At 38.7% G+C, this 26,122-nt stretch overlaps 2 protein-coding genes across 3 annotated transcripts in view; one reads left to right on the forward strand and one right to left on the reverse strand.

The window, feature by feature from the left end:
* LOC132322500 (nascent polypeptide-associated complex subunit alpha, muscle-specific form-like) overlaps positions 1 to 3,234 on the reverse strand; it is a 41,365-nt gene extending 38,131 nt beyond the window's left edge. The window contains exon 1 of the mRNA XM_059836992.1: positions 2,999 to 3,234. Within this exon, the coding sequence (XP_059692975.1) occupies positions 2,999 to 3,234 (236 nt within the window). The remainder of the gene's footprint in view (positions 1 to 2,998) is intronic.
* CDC42SE2 (CDC42 small effector 2) overlaps positions 1 to 26,122 on the forward strand; it is an 82,551-nt gene that overhangs the window by 31,163 nt on the left and 25,266 nt on the right. For both annotated transcript variants that reach the window (XM_059836723.1, XM_059836724.1), the window contains exon 4: positions 18,292 to 18,603. In XM_059836723.1, coding sequence (XP_059692706.1) covers positions 18,550 to 18,603 — 54 coding nt within the window. In that variant the 5' untranslated portion in view covers positions 18,292 to 18,549. The remainder of the gene's footprint in view (positions 1 to 18,291; positions 18,604 to 26,122) is intronic.

The following is a 26,122-nucleotide window of genomic DNA, read 5'->3' on the forward strand; positions in this document are numbered from 1 at the left end:
GTTTCAAACTTAAGGGAGGTTTTTTTTAATGCTTCTTAGTTTACAAAATAAGACAAAACCCCCAAACGTGAAAGAAGAAATGAACATTCAGATAAATATAAAGCAGTACAAGCATGTTACTGGCCACAAATTAACCAATGACTTAACTATATATTTATTGTTGTTTTAAAAATATACTTTCAAAGAGCAGTTATGCAAAGAAATGCAGTTGTAGCAAGTATATCCACCAGAAAACAGGATGTTATTAGGTTTTTTTGTAGCTTCTGTAGATCAGCATTAGTAACTAAGGTTTCTTTCTGTGTTTTGTTTTTTTTAACTAGTTTTTCTTGTGCAGGTTGTTTCACTTACAAGGCTTTTGACTCTTATGCCTAATCTCAAGCTATAAGTGTAAAGTCTGTATCTTGAGAAAAAAATGAGGCATTTTAAAATCCTGTTACGCCATATGAGAATCCTTTCAAAATAGAATACAAAATTCTAGTGACTTGCACAAACCCTTGTATTAATAAACAGTGAGAAATGAAGTGTTATCTGGCACAGTTACAGTCCTGTATTGTTGCCTATTTGTAGCGAAGAGAACAGATCTTCTTTTACGTTTCCCTTGGTGTGTATCTGGCAGGTAAGCATTGGCAGCTCTAACAACTGTGTGTGTGTTTTATTAGTGTTACCTAAAGAACAGACTCGGTGAATCCAGTAGGGGTGTGTTAGATGGTTTTGTGGAAGAGCTGCTGAGGATACTGCAGAGCTTTTATAAATACACAAGATTGACATGAGGGGAATGATGCTACTGAGAGGACATAAAACTTGATAAGTATATACTCTTAACTCGCCATGTGGATACTGTAATTTTGTCTAGTAGAAAAGTAGTTTCCATGGACACTGCAGCCACTGCAGTATATTCATATTATATATCCTTTCTTCAGTCAGTCTTTCCACTAAAAGAAGGGTTAAACCTGGTCTTCTCCTAATATTATGTTAATTGAGGAGCAGCCTGTGTTACTAACAGATTTGCAGAGGACTTATTATGTTTGTTCTGAGCAGTAAAACTGTATAACTGAAAAGATTCCCTTTAAAATAATGTGATTTTGTCATTCAGATAATATGTCTTTATAGTTGTACTGCTAGAATGCAATGGAAAGAGATACCAAGGCAGATGTGTAGAGTTCTTTTTAAATACATCACTGATTAAAGTAATCGGCAGTACATAATTCAGTGCGGTTTTTTCAAGGCATGCTATTCAATGAACTGCAGAGTTCTGTGAGCAGAGTATAGAACAACTTCTGCTGAGGCATATATCTGTTGCTTTCTAGGAAAAGGTAACATATTTCACTGTTATGTCTGTTCATAAAATTGTAAAATATTAATATACTGAATTTCAAAAACTAGTAGATATTTATTGGCCTGTTGAAAGAATCTCTTTAGCATCTGTGAGCAGTTCTGATGCCTTACCTCTGTGAGAAGATACTCATGGAAATCCTTAAAATGATGGAAATGTGTGTCCTTAGAACAAAGTTGACTATGAATGTCCGTGGCTGTCTTAAAATACAATTGTTACATGCCTTAGTTTCCCACACATATAAAGAGGGAGAGGTCAGGAGACTTCCTTAAAGCTTATACCTGCCACCAGCCTCCTGTTTATTTGTTTGTTTGGTTTTATAATTAAACTAATTCCTGTTAAATACTAGAAATAGAATTAATGATGATTGATTATTCTTAAAGGTCCTTATATAAATGCATTATTTTTTTTTTACAGCCTTTGCTGTGACAATCCTATCTCAAAATTGACACCACAAATTAAATCAAAGAAGTCACTGGATCTAAGATGATGAATCATGCCTGTTCAGGGAAAAAGCTATAGGCTGGCTACCTGCTTGGTACTATTTTTTCAAAGTTTTGGCGAAGTCTTTGAATCGTTAATGAATAAATTTTTTTTTTTGTGTTTGTTTTTTTTTTTTTTTTTTTTTTTTTTTGGTAATGTAGCTTTTTAACATACATCAAGAACCTTTTCATTTCTTCCCCCACTGAATAATGCTCTGAAATTTCCACTACTTGCCTACTGAGACTGTTGTGCAATTTAGAAAAAAATTCCAGGAAATGTATTTTGGTAATAGCTTTCTGGTTTTTTCCCCTATACCATTTAACTTGATTTAATGGATAAATTAATTGTCTGTGTTAGAGTATTAACAGGGGCCTGGAGTCTTTATGTCAAGAGTACAGAAGTGCTAATTTGCAAACCTGCCTTCGAAAGTAATAACCCAGTTATATTAACAATGTCCTTTGTGTTTTGGACATAATAATTATTTTTGTACTTAAAGTTGTGTTTTATGCTTCCATCTTTCATCTGAAAATATAACCATGCAAATAAAAACCTTCTGTGTTTGATAAATAAGCTAGATAACTTGCTCTCATGTTTATCCTTTGTAATTTAAGTTTGATTTTATTTATTGTTGAAAACACTGTTTTGGTCTCTTCATTGTTCACAGTGATTAAAAATACTCTGTTAATAGAGGACTTTCTAGCTAGCATCAACTAAATGAGAAACCCACATCTATGCTCAGTTTAGGCACCTCTGTTTCCCTTCAGTGTCTTTCTGTGAAATCGGCAGACAAGTGTGGTACGACATGACTGACTTGGCAGCATGCTCTGAGCTTGTTTGTGCTATGTAGTAGCTATTGACAAGTAACTCAGTATTTTACAATAGAAGCAATTTATGAGCGCAGCACTGTGTAGAGCATTTACTTAGGCCAAACTCAAAATCTCTTAAGTACCTATTTTTGTTGTTGTTGTTGTTGGTGTGATTATATGGAAATAGCTTAGTTTTGACATGATGCAGCTCTGATTTCTTTTTACTGGGTAGCAATACACTGCATTTTTAGGAGAAAAAAAACTTGTCTGAACTAATTTTTAGCTTGGCCATATGGCATGACTCTGCTTTGCAATTATCACATCTTAAAAGAAACAGAGTTAGATTTAGCTCTGGATGCCCAGCTGTCAGGCCTACAGGGATGGCCATGAAGGGGTGGATGTACAAGAATGGGTGTGGGACAGGGAGGCGTTTTGGGAGGGGCTGTGCTGGAGGCTTGGCCAGTCTGGGCCATCTCTGTCTGTGGGAGTTGCAGCAGCTGGTCCAGGCTCACTTTCTGTAGCCTGCTCCGGAATTCTGTCTGGTGCAGCCAACACTGCTCTGCTTGTGCAAGTCAGCTCCCTCACATGCAGCCGCACCTCCAGAGGTGCCATCGTGGGATGTGGATGAAGCGTAGCCCGATGATTATGTATGAAATCACATCTCAGACAGCTAAACACCTACCTCTTCTGTAGGCGTAGTGTGTCTAACCACAGGCAGACCTAGCCTCATATCCTGTGTGTTCTTCATTGCCTTCTTTTTTCCTCCTTTCCAGAATATGATTTCTGATTTCTTAGTTAATAAATTGGTCTCTAATCTGTGAATTATGTTAAGAACAGACATTCAAAGGCAGAAGTTTTTGTGTGGGAGCATGAGTAACTGAAAGCTAAAAGGAATTAAGCAGCAAGTGCTGTCTGGCCTTGAGCTAAATAATTAAATAGCAATATTTGGGGGCAGGGAGGATTGTGGTGTGGTTCTTTGTGAGCTTTTTTGTGTGGGTAAGATTTTTTGGGAACGTCTTATGTTGTTGTGATAGCTACTTGTTAATTCAGAGTAGAACTCTCTGATCAGTCCAAGGACATGAACCTGATAAGAAGAGCTGGGCACCTTGTTAGTTTTATTGAATGAAAGTGGGGTCTAATTAGCTCTTCTGGTAGCACAAGCACTGTGTTCGACTCTTCGTTCAGAAGATCCATTTCTGAACACTGGGTAGCAGGATATAAAGTAGAGTTTTTCTAACTGAATTTAATTGAGAAGCAGGTAACTTTGTTGTGAGTTTAAGTTTTAGCATACAGAAAACGTCTTCTACCAACAGTAAGGTTAACAGTTTACCTTCACAGTCCCTGGATTAATTGACAACCTCTTTTAAAGAGGACTTAAATAACACATTTTAAAAAAATGTGTTATTTAAGTCCTCTTTAAAAGAGGTCGTATTTAGTAGCTGTCATGGCTCAGCTTTGCAAATGTCATGTTTGCCTGTAGTGAATATAATTTATATTGTGTGACATGAACTTAATCTGGAATGTATTGGGGAAAAATAATGGGGTGTTTCTAGTGCAAAATATGCTTAAGAGCAAAGAAAATTCATTTTTAAGGAAGAGAATTAGCTGCAGATGCATGAGTGCATCAGAGCCAGCTGGATGAAGTACTTCTGCAGTCAGAATGAATGTGTAAATGTAATTCAGGTGAATCAGATTTTATTTGTGGGGAGAAAAATAAAACCTTAGTTATCTGTGTATCCGTTTTCTCCTTGAGCTTTTAAAAACATCAGCTGCCTGCACTGAGGGTGCTTGCAGAGGTAGATAACACCACGAGGCTGTACGTGGGGCTGGAAGGCTGTGTGAGGTCCCTGACCCAGGGCTTGCCTCCTGGGGTGAAGTCTGGAGCCAGCTGGATGCCCAGTGGCTGCACCCTCGGCCAAGAACCTGCTCCAGGTCTTGCCAGTGTGCCTGCTGATCTGGTAATTGTCCCCTGCTGTCACACAGCCCAGATCTTGAGCAAACCATGTGCTTCTGTGTCACAAAAAACTTCCAAGCTAATGATGAAGTAGACACAACCAAGAGAGTTGTTATCTTGAGGGCAGGTAAAAGACTATGTGCTGAATCCACATGTATCCTGGGAAGTTTCTCTAGCTGTGTTCTGAGGACCAAGCAAGAAGTGTCCAGGTGTAATGTCTCAGTCCTCTCATGCTTATTAATATAACTTATAGAAAATACTTTTCATCACAGAGAATAGAGGGTTCTTCAGTTGATAAATTATATTTTTCACAATTTATTTCATAGGAATGTAGTTTTGACTGTTTAAGAAATTGAAGTTTGGTTGATTTTTTTTTTTTTTGGTTGTTGTATTTATGAAAAACACCTCCAAAACTCAGAATGTAAAAGAGCAGTCTTTTATGCTATAAAGCATGTTTTAATAAACACATTTGGTTAGTAGGCTCTCGTATAAAATAGGAGAGTTTTTGACACGGGATAATCTGCAGTTTATTCGTGTATTGTTGGCAGACTGAATTTGCATCTATCAAATAATACCTGTCTGTGAAATGCCTGTTTTTTAAGAGGATGTTGCTTGTGTTTTCTGTCTACTCTATGACAGTACAATCTGGAGTTGTTATTATAACTAGGAGTTCACTGCAGAGTTCAGATAGTGTCATCCTGTGGTTATTTGGTGTCAGAGTGTGCTTTCCACATTACCTATTTACTTCCTTAAAGTGAGAAGCCAAGAATTGAGAGACATAAGATTTTTTTCCATATTTAGTGAACAAGTACTGCAGGCTGCTTATGGCTTTGTCAGCAGCTTTCGATTTCGGGAGCTGAAATGAATCTGTTTAAGATTTACTGGTAGGAACAAGCTAATTTAAAGCTTGTAGGAAAAATGGCTTGCAGCCTTGACAGGTTTATTCTAGGTTTTCCTTTCCCTGGATACCTTGTCAGTGTAGGTAAGCCAAACACCACTGTGTTTGTAGGTGTTTCCTGTGAAAGTCAAACCATTTGAGATTTACAGTGGTTTTTCACTGGCTGTAGAACTCCAGGTGAGTTTTACTCCGCCACTGAGATATTACCCAGAGGACATTTCCCAAATGGACTTTTTTAACAGTAATGACCTTTTTGTGGGTACACAGGGAACACAAGTCAGTGTTCCTTAGCAAGATAGTCTCCTCAGAAATGAGCTGCCTATCTAGTTTCCTTTGGGTTCAGATTGCAGAACAGCAGTAACTGTTCTGCTGAGAATATGTACTTTGTTAAAATGTTTCTGGAACATTTTGAAATTCCCTTTTTTGTATAGCACTTTGTTTCTTAACTAGGTCAGTAATTCTGGTATCTTCAATGAAATTGCATTGAAATGCTGAAAATTTGTGCACCATGTGTTTTTAGTTTAAGCTGACTATATGTAGATAGTTATTTTTCTGCATATGTAGGAAAGATGTCATAGTGTCTTTTGGGCTTAAAGCTAGACATCACTACCTGGTTTCCTATTTTACTTTTTTAAATTTTATTAAGTTATTATTGAACTTAATTTGGTAAAGCTGTTTGTATTGTCCGATGTATAAAATGCCAAGTGGCAGGTGAACCAAGAGAAGTCATGGTTATAATGTTAACTAAAAGGCTTTTATTAGTGATTACATGGTGATCAAATTACTGTTAATCAGTGATTGAATGGAAATTAATTGCTAATCAAGTAAGCAGTAATTGAATGCAAACTAAGCAGTGATTTAACCAAATTTTGAAGAAAGGAGAGAAGGAGTGGTAACTACAGGCCTGTCAGTCTCACTTCAGTTCTTGGTATGGGAGTTATGGAAAACATCCTAAGGACTATGCAGTCATTGGTTACAACCATCATGAGTTCATGAGGGGAAAGATCTGTTTACCAAACTTAATTTTCTTTTACAAGGTAACCTACCCAGTTGACCAAGCAAAGCCAGTTGTTGTAATCTTTTTTTGATTTCTGTAAAGCTTTCAATACTGTCTCTCTCAGGACCCTTCTGGAGAAAATGTCCAGCCCACAGCTGGTTAAACACATCATGTGATGGGTGAGCAGCTGGCTCATGGGTCAGCCACAAAGGGCTACAGTGAGTGGGGTGACATCAGACTGGTGTGACCTGTCACTTAGTGGGGTTCCATGGGACTACATCTTAGGGACAGTGCTCTTTAGTGTTTTAAGAAATGGTGTCTGAATGTAGATATTAAGTAACTTTACCAATTATACTAAATTAAGAGGAGCTGTGGACTCCCATGAGGGTGGAGGCCATGCAGAGAGATTGGGATACACTAGAGAGCTGGGCAATCACCAGCCATATGGAATGTAAAATGAACAAATTCCAGATTCTGTATCTGATCCAAAGTAATGCTGCTCGAATGTACAAACTGGGGAGCAAGAGTCTGAAAAGCAGGCATCCAGAAAGAGAGTTGGAGAGAGGTCTGGGGGTTGGTTTTTGTAGTGATTTGAATTTGAACATGAGTGAGCAGTGCCCTGGCAGCCAGGAGGGTTAGCCATGTCCTGGGGTGCGTCAGGCACAGCATCACAGCAAGGCAAGAGAGGGGGTTGTCCTGCTCTGCTCTGCATTGGAGCAGCATCACCTTGAGTGCTGGGGGCAGTTTTGGGTGCCACAATTTAAATATCTAAATATCTTTATATCTAAAGCTATTAGAGAGGGAAGCGTGACCAAGATGGTGCTGGGTCTTGAGGGCAAGAATTCTGACGTGTGGTTAAGGTGACTTGGTTTGTTCAGCTTGGAGAAGATACGGCTGAGGCAATGACCCCATCACAGCCAGCTCAGGCTGGTTCTGTTGGCTTGTGGTAGGACATGGCCTGGATTCCTTAGTTCCTGTGAAGATATGGCCTAGCAGAGTTCTGCACAGCAGGACTGACTTCAGTCAGACCTTCTTGATGATGTCTGTCTGGATCAAAGCACCCTTCACTCTGAAGGGGTTCATCCATCATGGACTTGCCAAAAAACAAGATCTCTAAGCAGAAAATTAGTAAGCATCTATCTATCACAAAATGAAAGCGAGGATTTTCAAGATTTTGTTTGTAGTTGCATTTTATTCATACTCTGCGGAGGTAAACATTTTTATCAGTGTAAGCAGCAAGAGCTCTCTGTGGTCAAGTACTTACTTTAAAGAGTAAAATAAATACTCAAATTCAACTCAGTATTAAGGATTGTTTGCAGTGAATTTCAGTTTGGGAAAGGGGGAAGCAAAGAACAGTAATTCCTTTTAATTAGTGTGTGTTTTATTAATGTGCTTTATCTGAATCAAGCTGAAATTTGAAGATAGTTACAAAAGAAGATATTTTGGAAATTGCAGTATTTCTTCTATGATAAACAACCCTGTATGGGTACTGGTGTTACTGCAAGTAAGGAGGTAAAACTCTGTGCATGTGTCATGCCTTAGAGTGAGCAACTGTGTGTATAAAAAAAATCTGAAGAGTTTCTGATTTTTCTGCCTTTTCTGAATTTCATTCTCTTTTGCAAAATGAGTGGTTCTTCCAGCAAAAAAACCAAAATGTGCTGTTGACCTGAAAAATGTTATTTCACACTGACTACAACTTTAATATATGGGGTTTTTTTAACCAGTTTTCCCTAGAAACTTTTTTTCAGTTTGTAGTTGTTCTCCTTAGTACCAGCTGGCTATCTGAAGTTTGTAGAGACAAAAGCTTGTTAGCTTTCTGGTTGGTGGTTTTCATACTTGCTGGATATAGCATGAGAGCCTTAGCCATAGGAATGAAATACTTCATGATTGCTGCAGTTACTAATTGTAGGTTGTGTGTGTGGCTTTGTATGGACATGTGCACGCACATGCAGTCACAGTATTTAGTGGATTTCTTGCATGTAGAAGTGGCTGAAAGGAGATTTCTGTGCTGTGGAAGCGTAGGAGCTCTCTTTGTGTGCTTCTCAGGAGCTGTATTTCAGTCCATTGTTTTCTTTGCACCTGCTTAAATGTTGCAGAGTTAGGACACTCTTACGTGCATTGTGGCATACTTAAATTGTGGTACTTGGACCAGGTTTCTTTGTTGCTAGAGGTATGACTGGATTTTCCTTTCCCTTAAGTGACTTTAAGAAACGTCTGAAGGCAGGGGAAGAAAACATTTACTGCTGTATACTGCTAGAAAAAGATGAAACCTGACCCTCCTGCCTAGGCATCACTTTGTGCTGTATGTTGCACATTAATGTGCTAGCTAATATCTGGCTATTGAAGGGGAATAGGAAAAAGCCAAACATTTTACCAATTTTCTTCTTTTCCACATGGTCTGGTCTGAAACCAGACGTAATGCTGTGGTAAGGATTTTTACATGAATGCAGGTTTCTGACTAGAGCATTCTTTACGAGACTTGCTTTGCGAGTCTACTGGTGCCCCATGCTTATCTTTAGAGCAAAATCTAAACTGGCCCAGTTAGCACTTGCCACCTCTCAAAAGTTCTGAAATTTCTTTACTTTCTGGCTCTGCCATATGCCCCAGTTACATCCTGCTTTTTCTGCCAAACTTGGGTGATATTTCTGAGCCATTTTCTGTCTGAAGATGGACTGTATGTAAAATAAACTGTGTTCAATATACTGTTCTCTAGTCAGGAAAAACTGGTAGCACTTCAGTCCAGTCAAAGCCTAATTTGGGCTCGTGTGTGTGTGGTTCTGGTGTGAGTGTTCTTCAAATGTGCAAACAGTAACGGAGGTAGACATTGAAGCCAAGAGATGTCACCTGTAGTAAGCTGCAGAGTGTTCATTTAAGTGAGTTCTGAAGGTACAGGACACCGGGCAGCAGCAAGAAAATGTACTGCTTCTTGGGAATCAGTACACTTGGAAAAAATGACTGCATCAGCTCACAGGCCTCTGCCTACTAACTTCTCTGAGTACCCACTCCAGAAGTCCTGAATTGCACTTCTACTCTAGAGTGACCCAAAGTATCTTTGAAAATGTGATTTGTCTTAACTTTTAAGTTTCTTTAAGCCATCTCCCATGTGCCTTCATGGGGCTGCATATACAGAGTTCACGTCATCTAAACAAGCTAATAATAGAGAAATTATAAAAGGGCTAGAGAGCAAATATTAATGACTGGCAAGGCCTTAAATGATACAGATTAAAAATACCCATTTCTGTTGCACTTTGAACAAAAACCTACTTCTGTTTTGTTTTTTGCCTGCTGTGGAACTGAAAGTTAAAGCAGAGACATCCTGCTGATACATTCTAGCCATTTGAAGCATGCACTGTCGCATGCCAAGGAGGACTTGAACAGAGATAATTTATCTGGCTTTTCAGATGGCCTCATGTGAATCCTGGGTAGTTTCATGGGGTAACAGTGACATTGACTTATCCAGTCCCACAAAATGTGAGACTGCTTTTGCTTGCTGCCCTTGGTTTCATAATTGTTTTGCACTCAGGTGGCAGGTGACGTGATGTCCAGGTATTAGATAAATTACTTTTATGTGTAGGATTGCCTTGTTAAGATTTAGGCTTCAACATTCTTCTGTGATCTCAGACCCAGGGGGAGGTTGATAAAGCTTGGGGAGAAGGATGTACTGCTGATAGTGGACAAAAACAAAGCAGAATTTATGTGCCACAAGGACTTCTGGCACGACTCCTAAGATAAGGAAGAAACTAATAAAGCAAACACAGCAACTGTGTTGAGATCAGCTCCAACTGGGTAAAAAGCAATTCTGGCAGAGGGAGACGGGGACCACCGACTCACAGCCCAGAACTAAAGAAACTTACGGACTCAGGAGAAAGTCTGAGCATGTGAACTACTTGGCATGAGAATCATTTAACCAGAAAAAGGTGTAATACTAATTGAAGATACCTGTGTGACTTGTAGCCAATTAACTGTGATTTCTTTCTTTGCTGAAATGTATAAATGGTGTAAAGTTTTGGAGACTGGGGAGCCGGCCTTTTGTGAGTTGACACCTAGCTCATGCTTTGCACAAAGCTAGAACAACGAAATTGGAATACCTTGTCTCAGTGTGTAAATTGGCACTGCACACCAGGCATTTGGTGCGGAAGTAGCAGCAATAATTTACTGAAGTGCATCAAAAGGTCTTTAGGTACAATATCAGACTTGTGTTGCACCGCAGTTTTACAGTGGCTGGGTAAAATCTGATACAGTGGTGTGCCATAGTGATATATTTTTTTATATGGAACACTTACTGTACTGTTAAGAATTTGCCTCTGTGAACACTTGCACTTTTGATGGCCTTTCTTCTCTTGTTCACACTTAACTCCTTTCCTCTGTCCCAAACTTCCCTTGGATATTGCTTTGATGTTTCCATAGTTTCCTATGGAAAAAAGAACATTTTAAATGCTGTGAGTAATACTTTTTATCTATTGTCATACTAAGAACAGGTGAGTGTCTTGTGTGGTCTGCCATGTAGTATGTTGTGAGCACAGATTGTTCCATTCTCTCTAATGCTGCACTGTTTTTAAAATTATGGTCTCCCTGGATGCCAGTGTTGAGGATTCCCCATCATTACTGTAAAACAGGCCAATAATATAAATAACTGGGCATTCTTCAGGAATGTTAGTTTGTTTGGGGGTTTCTTTCTTTCCATTCTTTACAGAAGTGGTAAATTGTTGATGATTTACCTTGAACCATTACTTTTGCCTTGTTCATTTTTTTTTTTCCATCCCTGTCTGGTATTACCTGTTAGAAGTAACAAGGAGGCTAGCTGAGAAAAGCATTGTTTTTCCTTCTACAGGACTTGCCACTTAAGAAGAAAATGTTATTGACGAATTAAAACTTTGTCTAACATAGTTTGTTTTTTTTTTCATGCAAATAGGAAGTCAGTATGAAATCAGGTTTTCTTAACCGTAGGAGTGAATTCCCAAAGCCTTCTCACTTGTTCTTAGCTGGCTGTTTTTAGAGGTAGGGCAAAGTATGCCTAGACTATGTCTTAGGTAGGACAGAACATATTTGTTAGGTCTGTGGTTTGCCTTCCTGTTATTTCGTAAAAAAATTTGGATTATTAGTTTTCTATTAGTGTTTCTAAATTTTCATGGTGCAGAACTATTAGTGCTGTGGTTTCAAGAGAAGTAGGTTGCTGTGGGCATGTAAGTGTGGGGAATAGTATGAGCTATGAATTGACTGTTTCAGAAAGATGCGTTGAACCCATATTTATCAAATGTAGTTATTAATTAAAGACAGGAGGAGGCTTTGGAAAGAACTGGACAGGAAGAGTTTTAATTTGATTAGGTGGTATTATCTCATTTGTTGGTTCTGTGCCCAAAATAGGAAGGACCTTTCAAGGGCTGCATCCCTCACATGAAATAAATAAATTTAAGGGAAGGGCTACAGAATAAAACTCAGGGAGTTGCAGATGGGAGTGTTAAAAAAAAAAAAAAAAAGTAAAAATATTTAAAGGCTTTCTGCTTTAAGATCACAGTTGGCACTTGGAAATGTGTTTACTGTCACACTTGGCGAGCTGTACTTTCCTTGACAGAATTGTGTGTTTTCCTGCTGTCTCCTTTTTTACAGCTCCCTCTCATGCTCTCAGCAGCCTGGTAAGGAAAACCTGGTATTTCTCCTGAGAAACTTGCTGTGGTTTCCTTCCTGTATCTTTTGCTGTCCTCCCATGTATTATTCCAGGTGGATACATTTATTGCAGGGGAGCTTGTGATGGCTTCCTACAAACTGAAAGCATGAAAACTCGAGGTGTTCAGTGACGGATGTGATTGTTCCTAAAGCTAGATTCTGTACTATTAGCAACAACTACAATTAAAAAAAATCACCCCATCTGTCTCCTTTAAGTTGTAAATAGTACCTTCCTACTATTCTCCTGTTTTCAACAGTTTTTCAAACCTTAAACTCAGAAGCAAATTGCTCTTATATTGGCAATTGTTTATGGCTATTAGTTTGTGTTGAGCTTGGTTTGAAGTACAAACTATTTCTGAGTTGCTTAAGAAAATATACAAATGAAAGCCATTTTGGTATTAATAGGGGCAAAAAATAAGAACTTAGTACAAATGACCAATAAACCCAAAATAAAGCCCTATAGCCTTACCACTTTAGTAACAATGTGAAAAACTGTATCGCAAGACATGAATAAAATAACCTTTTTGCAGAGTCAGGACATATGCATTCAGGGTTTAAAAATGCACAAGAAAGCCTAACTCACACTTTGAAGATTGTTAAATGTATTGAAACTAAACCTTAAGGGACTTGGGAGGCATTAAGGCAGAATCAATATGGGAAGATTATGAGGAAATGAAAAAAGGATTCAGCCTTATTCAGGCTATGTTGATGGTGAATGTTGTCTTTTGTGTGGCAAGAGTTGTTTGCAGCTCAAGTTTCTCAGGGTTTGAAAGTGCAGAAGATAATTGCTGCATTAAAATCAGTGTCACAGTGCCCAGAAGTGTCTGTTCTTGTAGTGGGGAATGGAGGAAGAGTGCTTCTGTAAGTTCCGTGCCCTGATGAGATAAAATTTTTGATACAAAATTCACAAATGGAAGCAACTTTCTCTGTAGGTTGTCTTTGTTTAAAACCTCTTGCTTCTTGTAGATGGTTTGTTTCAAAAAATTAGGCTGGCAAATGAAAACCTCTCTCACTTCCTTTGAGAGCTGGAGAGTGTCCTCTGGTTGCTACAGGTGTAAGTGTATGTAAGTGTGCACGAGCACAGCTTCTCTCTTGGTTTGGGCACACCTTAATCCTCTCCTCCCCTCATTTCTGGTTGCCACATGACTTAATTTAGTGATCACCAAGAGGAAATAGTGTGGCTACAAAACAGAAATTTAAAGTACAAAATATGAAAGAAGTCTTAGAAATACATTCAGAAATGATAATTTTCTACTTATAGCTTGCAGGATTGGAAGAAATTACAGTTTTTCAAAGCCTTTGAGGCATAAAAAACCAAATCAAAATACCCATGTATTTCATGGGATTAATCTCCTGTAGTAAGAACAACTGGAAGGTTTTTTTCTTACGAAGTTTTTGAGACTCAAATACTAGTAGTGGGCTTGGTCATGACTTTGTGCCTACCTCTGCTTATTGTGGCACATCACATTGTGTCAGGACATAGCATAGCATGGCATGACATGATTTTTGTTCAGGATTTGCCTTTTTTTTTTTTTTTTTTTTTTTAAAAAAAAAACTTTTCCCCCCCCCTTTTTTTAAGTACTACTCTGAGCTTTGGAGCAAGTCTAGTTATATTCAGATGCTAACACCTGTAATTTATTTTTCTCTTCCTGTGGTTTTATTTGTTTCGAGTGATTGTCAAAGAGCGTTCTTACCACATTTCCTGTGTAAAGCCACAGTGAACGGTGTACAGTCAAAAGTATAGAAAATTCACCCCTAAAAGGGCACCTTTTTAAAAAGATGAGGTTGTTCTCAAGCTGTATCTTTAATAAGTAGTTTTATTCTAACTGACTCTCCCCAGCATAGTGCATATTTCTATTTCAATTGGTTAAATTCTGTCTGACCTTTTCTATATCAATAAATGTGAAAAGCTCAGAGGGAAGATTGGTGTCTTAGTTTACCTTTCCTCTTTTCCTGCTCTGTATATTTTTCACCAAAAAGCTAATACTGCTTTTGTAAGAAAAATGGGTGATACTGCAATAAAATGTGTTTTGCCCATTAATCATTAATGCAGTGCTTGCACTTCCTGCCTTTGTGACTGGTGTTTAACAATAAGCAGTGGTTTTGGTTTTTGCATTAGACCAGCCAGCCGCTGTGGAATAAACCTTAGAGTGAAGAAAATTACCTTTTTGATGTTTCACTTTAAATTTTAAACAATGTATTATTTTTAAAATCTTGATTTCTTTATACTTATAATTTCTATAAATGTTATGAAATTGATATCTTAACTAAGGTATAAAACCCTTAAGATGCAACAGAGTTGTTCAGCATGATAATCCTGTGCATTTTTGTAATGTGAATCATCCACTCTAAATTAAGTTGCATTCAGAGTTCAGAAAGTTTACATGGGAAAAGCAAATCAGTGTTTCACCACTCACTGCTCTGATAAATTTCTGGTTCAGACACAGTAATTGTCTTGTCTTTTCACTGTGAGCTCTGTGGTGTTCTGCCACTCTGAGCACCATAAACTGAGCAAAGAGCAAAGCTAAAGGGTGGCAGAGCTGTTACTGTGAAGTGTGTTCATCCTCTGTTGTGCTCTTCATCTGGCAAGTCTGCGCTGACAAATGCAGCAGTACTGCACACGATGCCATGTGAGGGTGGTGAGACACTGGCACAGGTTGCCCAGAGAAGTTGTGAATGCCCCATCCCTGACAGTGTTCAAGGCCAGGTTGGATGGGGCCCTGAGAAACCTGGGCTAGTGGAAAGTGTTCCCGTGGAAGGGAGGCTGGAACAAGATGATCTCTGAAGTCAACCGAGACCATTCTGTGGTTCTGTGATTCAAATCTTAATCCTGTGAAAAAGGAGGGAAGTAGATGTGAAATACTGCATATATTTTGAGGCCTCATTAATTGCAGCTAGACTTGGATGCAGTTCAAGCTTTACAGGAACAATTTCCCACAAGATTGCTAGTGTGCTAATATTACATAATTACCTGACTAGAACCTGTAGGCCACTATGATATTTTTTTCCTCTTTATTTATAACCAATAATTTGGAAAAGAACTGCAGAATTTTCGTGTTTCAACTTGGTCTATAAACAAGCACCTGACACTATAAGAGAAGTTTTAAGAGAAGTTTTTGTTCCCATTAACATCACAGCACCAATAAATACTCCTTTTTCACCTGAATTGCTTTTGCTTTCCATATTGGTGCAACAGATTAATACCTGATATTTATTTTAACTTGATTTCTGTAAAAATAATTTGCTTAGCAGACTGGGAAGATGTATGAAATTCCAGAACTCTGAAAAGGACTGCTAAGCATTTGTTTCCTTATAAGAGGTGCAGTTAATGTCAGTTTTCTCCAGACATACTGATAGGTCAACTGTGTGTTTTAATTAAAAGTCAACAGGTTGAAAAAGTGTTAGTAATTGCAGAACCACCAAACTAAAGGCAAATGTAGCAGGCTATAGAACTAAAAATGCCCTGTTAAGAATAAACATGTAATCAGAGATTATTATTTACAATCTTTAGCTTGGCTTTGTCATCCAGAAGCTTTAGATCTAAGACAGGGAATCAGTTTTGACTGTCCTGGAGGGCACAAGTCCTGCATGCAGAGAATGGCTGTGTACAGCAAGACTTCTGCACCCTGGGGTAATCTGTAACCAGGAAGAGCTTTCCAGGCTCACAGGTGCCCACACAAAGCCCTCCAGGTTTGCTCCCAGGGCTTCAGCTCAGCACAGTGCCCGAGGCTGCAGTGAGCTGGAGGAGTGTGCCAGCTATCAGTGGGCAAACAGAGAGACAGATCAACAAAAAAAAACTTCCTGCCCTTCAGAGTGTGTCTTCTGTCCTTGGGTGTAACACACAGATCAAAGTTAACCCTCCGTGAGAATAAGAACTTGATATGTCAGTTCTGGACTTAGTCAGAAAGAGATTGTAAGGAAGCAACAAGTATCATAAATTTAGGAGTCACAAATCAGAATATTGGGGTACTTGCAGAGCAAGAAAAGCTCACTGTACCCATTCATTGCTCTAGCAGCTTACAAAATATCAAACTTCAAAATGCTAAGTTTGAGTGTTTGATTTCTCAGTTCCTCATAATCTGCTAGCATTGGCAGGGCATTGCTGTGTTTCAGAACAACTTCGTGCTTATCTTAGAAGTAAATTAACCAGCTCTTAAGGAGTCATGAGCTGTACAGGCATGGGACTAGAACTGTCAAATATTACATGCTTGACAGGAGTTAACTGTGTTTTACTTCTGATTTTGTGACATACTGAATCAAATTTAGAAAATAATTGTGGTATGCAAATTCTGAGCCTGTAGAGAACAGCTGAGTATTTTTCTGTCAAGGTTTTCTTTGCTACTTTTGCTATTTCAAGTTAATGAATTTTTCAGTCACCAGAGTAATTGAGAAGATGGGTCTGAAACCACCTAAGTATGGAGTGAGAACTTCGGTAGAGACTTCTATTTTCATTCTTGGGTTTCACACTACTGGTTGCTGAAACCCAACTTTTATTGCAATTTCATGATTCGTTCATGGGATTTAGATGGTGATCTTTAAGCAGGAAAACCGTCTTTTAAGTAGTGAAAATATGTCATGTTAGCACTCTTCTAAGACCTTCTTTTTAAGTGCCTGACAACCAAAAGGTTGTGTAGAAGTATTTTTGTCAGAGTGGGGATTGTTTGCTTGTTTGTGTTTCCTTCTTGCCCTCAAGGTATCCTGTTTATTAATAAAGTTGTTTTTGTTTTATATGCAATAGGATAACCTAGCAAAGCGTATCCCCTCCCCCCCTTCCTGTTCTGAAATTTAAGCAAGGAATGTAAGAAACAAGCAGATAAACCTAATTTTGGTATCAGTTGATTTTTCAAAGCTAAGAGGTGAGAGTGCTTCAGTGCTTGCTATTTAAATGTTGTTACTGCAGCATGCATTTTTTCTCAAAGAGCTTCAGATAGGGTCTTAAAAACCAGGAAGTGTGAGAACTCCCCAAAAGCTTTGGAGATAGTATGGAAAAGGTTCTGCTGTGTTCTTTTTGTGTGTGTTGTAGACAGTAGTTGTGGAAAGTATGTGGTTAGTCGTGGCCACACAGTGCAGTGACTTGGCATGTATGTAATAATTGAGGGACAGCTTTGCTCATGTGCTTGGCATGTAGAGAAGTAATGAAGGTGGTAGCAAAGTGGAACTGCTCTGCCACAGAACGTGTGTACTGATATGTGTGTGGTTTCATGTGTTGCATGGAGCCTCCAAAACACTTCATGCTGTGAGGAATTGCATAGAAATAGAAATTGCATATTTGTGCAAACATCTGTGTGAGTGAAGATGCAGGTGTATAAAGAATTATTAAGGAGTATGCCTGTAAAAACTTCTGAATATTTGTTGTCTCGCTTTCTCTGCAAGTAAAGTTTATGATATGTGGCAAGATAAGTGAAGTCTCACAGGAATTTTTATTGCACTCCTACTGAAAGAAACCAGCATGGAGGTTTACCAACAAACATTATTTGAGCAAAGGAATGGTTGGAATCTGGAGCCTCATTTGTTCCACTTGAGGAGTTTTAGAGATTTAAGGAAACAATTTCAAGGTCTACAACTAATATTTTGAAGTCAGTGGTAAATGAGGCATAGGGTAGAAGAGGGTGGAAGGAAAGAAAACACATTGTGTTGACCGGGTCCAGCCATTTTGCAAATATTCTGCATACAGAAATGTATGTGTTTCCTTGACATTTAGGAGAGCATACCTTTAACTGACAATTGTGTAACAGGGTTGAGGTTAAATACCATTTAAGTCTCACACTGTGAGTGTATGGTGAGAAGTAGGTATGCATCAAGAAGTATGATCTGTTAACAGGCGCGATTCACTAAGATAAAGGAATGTATGGGCAATTTCCACTTTCTGAAATGACATTTGAAAGTTAGAAACAAAACAAGGTGACTGCCAAAAGATTGGACACCAGTTCTTGATATCACACCATCTAACCAAAGCTGGAATGTAAATCTCATATGGATTTATGTTGTATGCCATTTTTGGTAGTCACTGTAGAAAAAAAAGCGCCTGTCTTGTTTGCTGATGTCTTTCAATCTGTGATTCAGGGTATTACCAAGAAATTGGTGATTGGGGTGGCTGGCTTGGAGCTTGAGATTCTTTGTATTCTCTCATTTTGATTCATGTACTTGTGTTTTCAGGTTCACGTAACGCTAGGGACCAAAGAAGCATTCGTAATATTTCTCTGGTGCTGGGATCAACCTTCTGGAAGAAGACTCTAAAATAACTTTTTGCCTTCAAGTTCTTTGTCCTGGGACTGACTTGTCTTTGGAGAAGAGCTCATCAGAAAGAAGATTTTCACATTGGAGCCATTAAAAATAAACCTGTTCAAAGAACAGGCAGACTTACAAAGGTTGAGTCCTGCTTTTCATCCGTGTTCCCACTTCAGACTGTAAACAATGAGTGAGTTTTGGTTGTGTTTCAACTGCTGTATTGCAGAACAGCCTCAGCCTGTAAGTATGAATATTGCCACTGCTTTGTTTTTATATAATTGACTAAATTGTTCACATTTTTTAGTTATTCTTTTATTATTTTTTTTTAATTAGGGCTGCTTGGCCAGACTTGGCGAGAATTAAGCAATTAACCGATAACCTGCCTTGATGGGGATCAAAAAAGTCTGTTTTAAACTGCTGTTACTTTCCTGTCCTTGAGACCAAATCTGTCCAAAGTCTTTGGAAAGAGCCTATATTTGTTGGAATTGAAAAGTAGGGGAAGGGAAAAGGGTGATGAGGATGTAAACTGTCTTCCTAGAGTAAGTAACTTTTTAGTGGAGATGTGTAGATGTCCTCACTTCTGTATGAGTTAAGGCCTGCCTTTGGGTGTGTCTAGACAATGATGGTAGAAGAAAATTATTACATTAAAAAGCCCAAAGGGAAATCCAGTCCTCCACCACCTTAATTTAAAAAGGATTTCATCTTTAACTATTAGGTTAGTTTTTAGATTAAATCTTTGAAGAGTGAAGGGATGCATTCATATTATAAATACTTTTTAAAAAATAGCATTTAAAATGGCTGTCCTGTGAAAAAGTAAATAGCAAATGGTTAGATAAAATAAAAAATTCAAAGCATATGTTAGGAAAACAGAAAATACAGAAATATTCTTTGTTTTCATATATTTTTAAGTACCTTTAGAGCTTCTGAGTCCAGTGCTGTTGGCAGAAATTCTGCCTGTATGAAGGTGGAATTAACCTGGAATATGGTTAGGACTGTGAGAAAGATACATAATTTTATGATGTGACATCCAGATCAAGCTGAGTGAATATATAGAAATTACAGTGGTCATACAGTAGTTTTACAGACACGTTAAAAAAAACCCCAGTTACTACTGGTAGTATTACAGTAACCAGAAGAAACCCAGAGTGAATAAAGAAACCTCACATTAATATGCTCAGCTGCTAGTATTTGGCTTTAGGGAAACTAAAGGATTTTAAAAAAGCACCTCACATTAGGCATTGTCCTTGCACAAAGCCTGAATGCCAGTCTGATGGTGTGCAAGTATTGAAGTGTGACCATTAACATTTTGAACTGATGAGTGCAATTTTATTTCAGTCTTAGTCAAGCAGAGTTGTGGGAGATGAACTCTGAGATACCAGCATGGGAAGCTGTGACCCTCCTCTCTTGCTTGAATGCCATGCAATCCTTGAAAATGCTAGCTGTACTCAAATGGAGCCAAAGTTATTTGTCTCTGTTTTTTAACATATATTTGAATAAGATGTGACAGTTCCAAGTATTTTAGATAGCAGAATGGCATATTCTGTTTGTTTTTGAGAACCCTGAGGCTCAGTCCTTACAAAGTCTTGACTTGAGTTCTGTGATCTGTTTAAGTGACCGCCCAGGAAATCCACATATGTTAATACAGTGGTCTGTGAGTAATGACTCATAAAGCAGGTGGAGATTGTACATGGAAAGGGGAGGAAAGGGAAGCAACCCACTATGTGCATTGGCTTGATAATTAAAACCATCCTTGTGTTTGGGATCCTAATAGCATATTGTTGAGCACTAACCTAGTTTCTGAAATGTGGCTTCAAGTGTTGTAGGAGACTTGCTTGTTACAAAGTGCCAAAATTCTTGAGGATATGTCTCAAAAAAAGAGATTCTTGGCATGCTTGATGAAAGGCACATAGTTGTCCTTTCCCTGCAGTTACTCATCTCCTTTTGCTGTGTTGTATTGTACAGCACTTGTTCTGCCATGCTCGGTTGCACTAAGTGGAGTGTTTAATCAGACACTTAGACCTCTGAGTAAGTACAGGAATGTTTTCCATTTCTGACAAATAGCAAAGCATGTACTGTTACTCTGAGGCAAATGAGTCTGATAAATGAGACAAGTGTAAGCAAACAGTTTTCCCTGTCTCTGCAGATGTTGTGTGCTTGCATGTTTGAGAGGCTTGCTGGAAAACATGCTCGTTTTTAGCTCCAAAATACTGTTAAATATTTCCCCATTGTATCATAAGCTAAGTGAAACATGCAGACTTGGATAAAAGTTGTCTGTCCTGTGCTGTGCATTCAACTTGTCAGTTGAGTTCAGTTTCTAAGGAAAAATGCCTCATCTGCCCAGTCTTATTCTTTTCAGGTGCCTTCTTTCATTTTAACTCCGGCATCTCAACCACTTTCATGGCCTGCCTAAGTGTCCCAGCCATTTCATGTTCAGCCACAAGAGTGGCCTTCTTTTGGGTGGTCTAATGTGGTCTTGTAGCAACACCAACAGCCACCAGCCTCTCAAAATAGACCTTGAAAGCAGGAAGTTAATTTACTAATTATTCTGATCAATGTTTAAAATGTTCCTTCTATTTTTAAACTTACATTTATTATGGAATATCCTGAGTCAGAAGTGACCCAGAACAATCATGGAGCACAACTCCTGGCCCCGTGCAGGACAGCTCCAAAATACACTCTGTGTTCTCAGGAGAGCAGAGTCCAAATGCTTTTTGAACTCTGTCAGGGTTGGTGCTGTGACCACTTCCCTGAGGAGCCTGTTCCAGTGCCCATCCACCCTCTGGTGAAGAATCTTTTCCTGTATCCAGCCCACACTTTCTCTGACATATTTCATATGTTCCCTCGGGTCCTGTCACTGTTCAGCAGAGAAAGGAGGATCAGCACAGAAGGAAAACCTTGCCCACATCATCAGTTGTCTGTCCATCATTCCAGGCCCTCATGCCTGCTGTGTAAAGGCACTTGGGAAGGGGATGCAGCCTGGGAGGGAACTTGCCTGTCACTGCAAGCAGTAGTAACCTGCTTCCATTCTCCCCTGGGTCCCCTCCTTCTGCCAGGGAACATGTTCTAAAATGATTTTCTTTTTCTCCGTATCTTTGGCAGATGCTGATGTCTGAGGCACCTTTAATATCATGTGACATAAATGTTAACCCTCCTTGCTAGAGGGGGAAATAAAAAGAAAGTCTTAATAGTTTCATGTTTCTGTGGTGTTTTCAGCACCCATTGAGCTAAGGAGTTTCATTCTCTTTTGAAATCCAGGATGCCAGAATTGTCCCTGCTTTCAGAATTTTGCTGGCAAAATTCTAGCATACTGCATGTGAAATGGTCACATACAGCATCTATATTCTTTTCAGCTGTAGTGCACTTTACATGAGAACTGCACACACATGAGTCCTTTCAGTCATTTTTATGGAAGGACGATGAGAACACATTACTTTGTGAATTTCATTGCCATTACTTCTCTAATAGCATACCCCAGAGCAGAACAGTAGCAATGCTGCAGTTATACACTAGTGTTCTTTGTAGTTCCTTAAATCAAAGACGGTGTTCAAGTATTACCATCATCTTTTAGTGAAATGTATCTTGGCACAGCTTTTAGTCTTTTGTCAGTGCTAGCTGTATGCACCATGCAGCTGTGAAATAAAACACCTGTCTTGGAAAGCAGTGTTATACTCTCTCTCCTAAATGTTACTTCGGTTGCTAAATATTTCACTTGGTATATCCAAAAAGCAGTACTCACAATCACAGAAGGCACATGTTGGAAGCTCTAAGCATCTCTGAAATAGAGTGATAAAATGAAGAAAGCAGGTGTTCAAAATAGCAAAACTAATTAGGGATGCAGCTGAAGAAAGCATGTTCCTTGTGGTGGCTTCTTAATAGCCTGAGGTTCTTACCACAAGAGAATCCAAACAAAAGCCAAGGGAGAGTGTTCTTGTATCACCCTCTAAGGTGTTTTTTTTTTTTTTTTTGGATTCATAATGTATTTTACCTCAATGAAGACTTCAGACTACTAGTTGCTTTCATATCTGTTTTCATGATACCAAGGAGGAGATACTAATCTGTTAATAACTATGTCCATATTTTCTTGGTGCTTTAAGGAGCCTGAATTCAGTTTCTTATGATCTGACCTTTGTTTTGGGGAAAATGTCACTTTCTGTGATTGTGCATTTTCTTGCACCTCTCACTGATATCCTTTATAGATTCTGTAAGCTGATTTTGTTTCCTAGTGCAAGATCAATCATTTTTCATATGCTTCCTCTGTGCTATCATCTTATCCACTGCTATGTTTCACTAAACTCTGCCAAATTCCCACTACCAGATGCATTGCTTGATAACAGAAGCTTAGATATCTTGCAGGTTTTTAGAGGAAGTGTCTGTGGTTTCTTTCTTAAGCTAAGCTTGTCGCCTACACCAGGAATCTGTTATTTTCCTATACTGCTTTCTTCCTGGTTGACCATTTTTAGCTTGCAAGGTTAATTTTTGGTCTGAGAAGCCTTTGGTCTTGATCTGGTCCACTCCCACCTGATTTGGGCTAAAGCTCAGTACAGCTGAGCTTTTCAGTTTGCTTTGACCTTGCAGTAAAATTATTGCTTTGCTACAAAAGAATAAACTATGCTCTCTTACTTCTGGCTCCAGGCTTCCTTCCCTAGTTGATTTGTTGGTGTTTTGTTGCCTGTCTCTTGTTTAGATGGTTTTCATTTTGTGTTTTGTCAAGGGGCTTTTAGAGTTTTGTTGCATGCCATAAATGTTTAAAGCGGTTTGGAAAGTGAAGTTTGTTTAGTGTCTGTTTTGATGTATGAAAGAGGATCAACAGGTAGGTATTTAGAGTGGGGAGGCCAGTCTTAAAAGAGAGGCAGGAAAAATCCTGCACATACTGCTGTGTAACTGAATGCTGGATGCTTCAGACATAAAGATATAAATTATCCTAACCCTGGTTACCTAAGGGAATTATCCATGGATGGATGTTGTCAGCCCTAGCTTCCTTTCTGGAGAAGGAGTCATGGGTACAGCTAAGGATACATGTAACACTGCAATTTATGCAACTCTTGAAAAGAAGAATTAAACATTCATAAGGCACATTCATGTGCCTTAAAGCTGCAGAATAGATCGCCCCCCCAGCAGGCACACATACCACCTTGCCTCTTGAAGTACTGGTTCAGGCTCTGTGCTTGCCACAAGTGCTCTGTGCAAGTGCAGCTTCTGGCTTCAAATACCTAAAACTCAGGTTTTCTTTTTCATTAAATTCAATCATTCTGCTGCATTCAATAATCCTAGGAAGGACTCATGTAAAATATGACAACCTTAGAGAGCCCTCAGATTTCAGAGTTACCCTACTGAGTTAAATTTTGAGCTGCCAGTTTAGAGGCTTGAAATTCTTTCTTTTTCCTATTCAGTGCTGTTGTTAGAAGTAGCTTGAGGGAACAGCTTATCAAAGGGGGCAGAATCAAAAAAGCAGCAAAATGCTTGGCTTTTTTTTTTTTTAAAACCTGATCTGCTTGTATGGCTTTAAGCGTGATAGAGCTGCTCTAGATTTTTCTTTTACCTTTAAATTAGCTACCACATATCTTAAAATATTTATGGAGATGTTCAAGTATTAAAGTGTTTACAAAGAAAACAAAGGAAGTGTTTTGTGTTTATGTATAAACTCCTGAATGAAAATTAACGGAATAGTTTATGTTCTTTTATTATGAGGTGAAATTTTTCGCCCTTCATTAGCTGCATTGTTGGTATTTACTTAATATGATACTAGTTGATGACATGGAAAATAGCTCTTTGAAGGAGGTTGGAAACAAGAATTATGCCAGCTTTCTGTTGATGATAATGTGTCTTGCCATTATCAACATACTTGAAGAGGGATGTAATACGCTTTTAATATCTGCAGGCTCCACAGAGCTCAGGCTTTCCACTTAAACATGGGCAGGAAGTCGACTGTACTATTTGTTGATCTGGACACCAGTGCTAGAGCCCTTGAATTGCTTGTTTCTTTTTTCTCTTAAATCTCCAAATATTTCAGTGAGAAGACATTTTCAAGAGCAAAAGCTGGGTATGAGTCACTGACAAAAGGAGCTTCCACAAGAACTAGTTGATGCTGCCTAGCAAAAGTTGATGGTTTTGCAAACACACTTGGAGACTGTGCTGAAGCATTTCCAATGCAATTTTTTATGATTTTTCTGTAATTTTTCTAATGGAGCTTGAAGCTATAAAGCCCTGGTGTTTTTGGTGTGCCTTAGTTCTAATGTTTGCCAGTTCAGTGGTTTTATCCCATTCTGCCTTTCACATCAGAGCTGGGGAGATGGGAAGCACGAAGATTTAGGGGCATTTCTACTTGCCAACATCTAGAGGCAGGGGTAATCTGGACGTAGCCTGAGAGATGTGCACTTTCAATGACACTGTTTGGAATTATGCTTTGTGTTAGTGAATAGAGAAGTCAGTCGTTGCCCTGAAGCTATGTGTTCAGCCTTTTGGCTTTGACTGCTTTTGATACGAAAGGGGGTATTGGGATTAGAGGCTTCCTCTGCTGATATCGTACTGTGTTTTTATTGTAACTTTTCTGGAATGGATCTCAGATATTCTGTTGGTGATAATTCTTAAGACCAATATGCAACTCAAAAAATATGTATTTTTAAGTTGCGGTTTTAAAGATCTTTGCCTGCACTTGCATTTTCAATTCCCAGCACTGGCATTTCACAATGCTGAAAGTTTTCCTGTTGCAGACTGTTCCTCAAACCTCTGGTTCTGCAGTTCCTGTCATGACACTTACTTACACAGGAGATATGCATGATACCGAAGTTCCCATTTACACCCAATAATGCTACTCTTCACTGTTTTCAAAGATCCTGAATTTATAAGGTATCCAGAGACTTTCATAGGTAATCACTTGTAGTTATTTTCTTGCCTTTGTCTTCAAAGTGACTTAGCTGATCACTAAAATGCTGACAGCTGTAATTCTCGGTGAGGAGGATATTCTCCAGAGTGAGGAGAATAGAAGAGTAGAGGCAGGGCAGAAAAGCTGAAGGTGTCAACTGAACTCAGATGCAGATTCAGGGAAGTTATGACTCTATGAACTCATTGGGTACTTTTTGTTTGTCAGATAATTTTAGAGACTTTTTTAGTTACTTGGATGTATCCTCAAGAGAGCTGTAGTTAACTGTAGCCAAGGAAAGATACCATCTCTCTTTGTGTTTACTCTCTCAAATGAATGTGTAACACTGAGTGATTTGTTAGTATGTTGTACTCTGAAAGTGACTTGACATTAAAAGGGATGAGGTTCACATGGAATTTTTTTTAATAGTTTAAACTACGTTATCTCTCTTATTGCAATTTAAAATTCAGCTCTCTCAGAAAATAGTCTGGGTTTATAATATGTTGTCTTTGGAATGGACAGGGTCTTAATTTCTTTTCTCTGGCTTGTGGTATAACTTTTTCAGCACGAACATAACCACCCTCGATGTTCTGCTTGATATTGTATCATAAAGGACTACCTACTTCACAGTTCATTAGTTTTGGTACTGGGATGATCTCAAATCAGACAGTTTTAATTTTGCCTTGTCTTTGGCACTTTGCAATTTATATGTTTCTCATCTGCTCAAGATGGTTTCAAGTTGGTATGTGGCTGCTTTATCTCCAGAGAATGAGAAATGTAATAGAGCCTGAATTGTGATTTTTCTTTTTAAGTTTGCCTGGACCAGCCTTTCTTTGCTGGCATAGGGTGGCATTTCATGCTCTACTGTTCAGCCACCTGGAGTTTTCCATCTCTGGACCA

This window comes from Haemorhous mexicanus, chromosome Z, assembly GCF_027477595.1.
Source record: "Haemorhous mexicanus isolate bHaeMex1 chromosome Z, bHaeMex1.pri, whole genome shotgun sequence".
NCBI lineage: Eukaryota > Metazoa > Chordata > Aves > Passeriformes > Fringillidae > Haemorhous > Haemorhous mexicanus.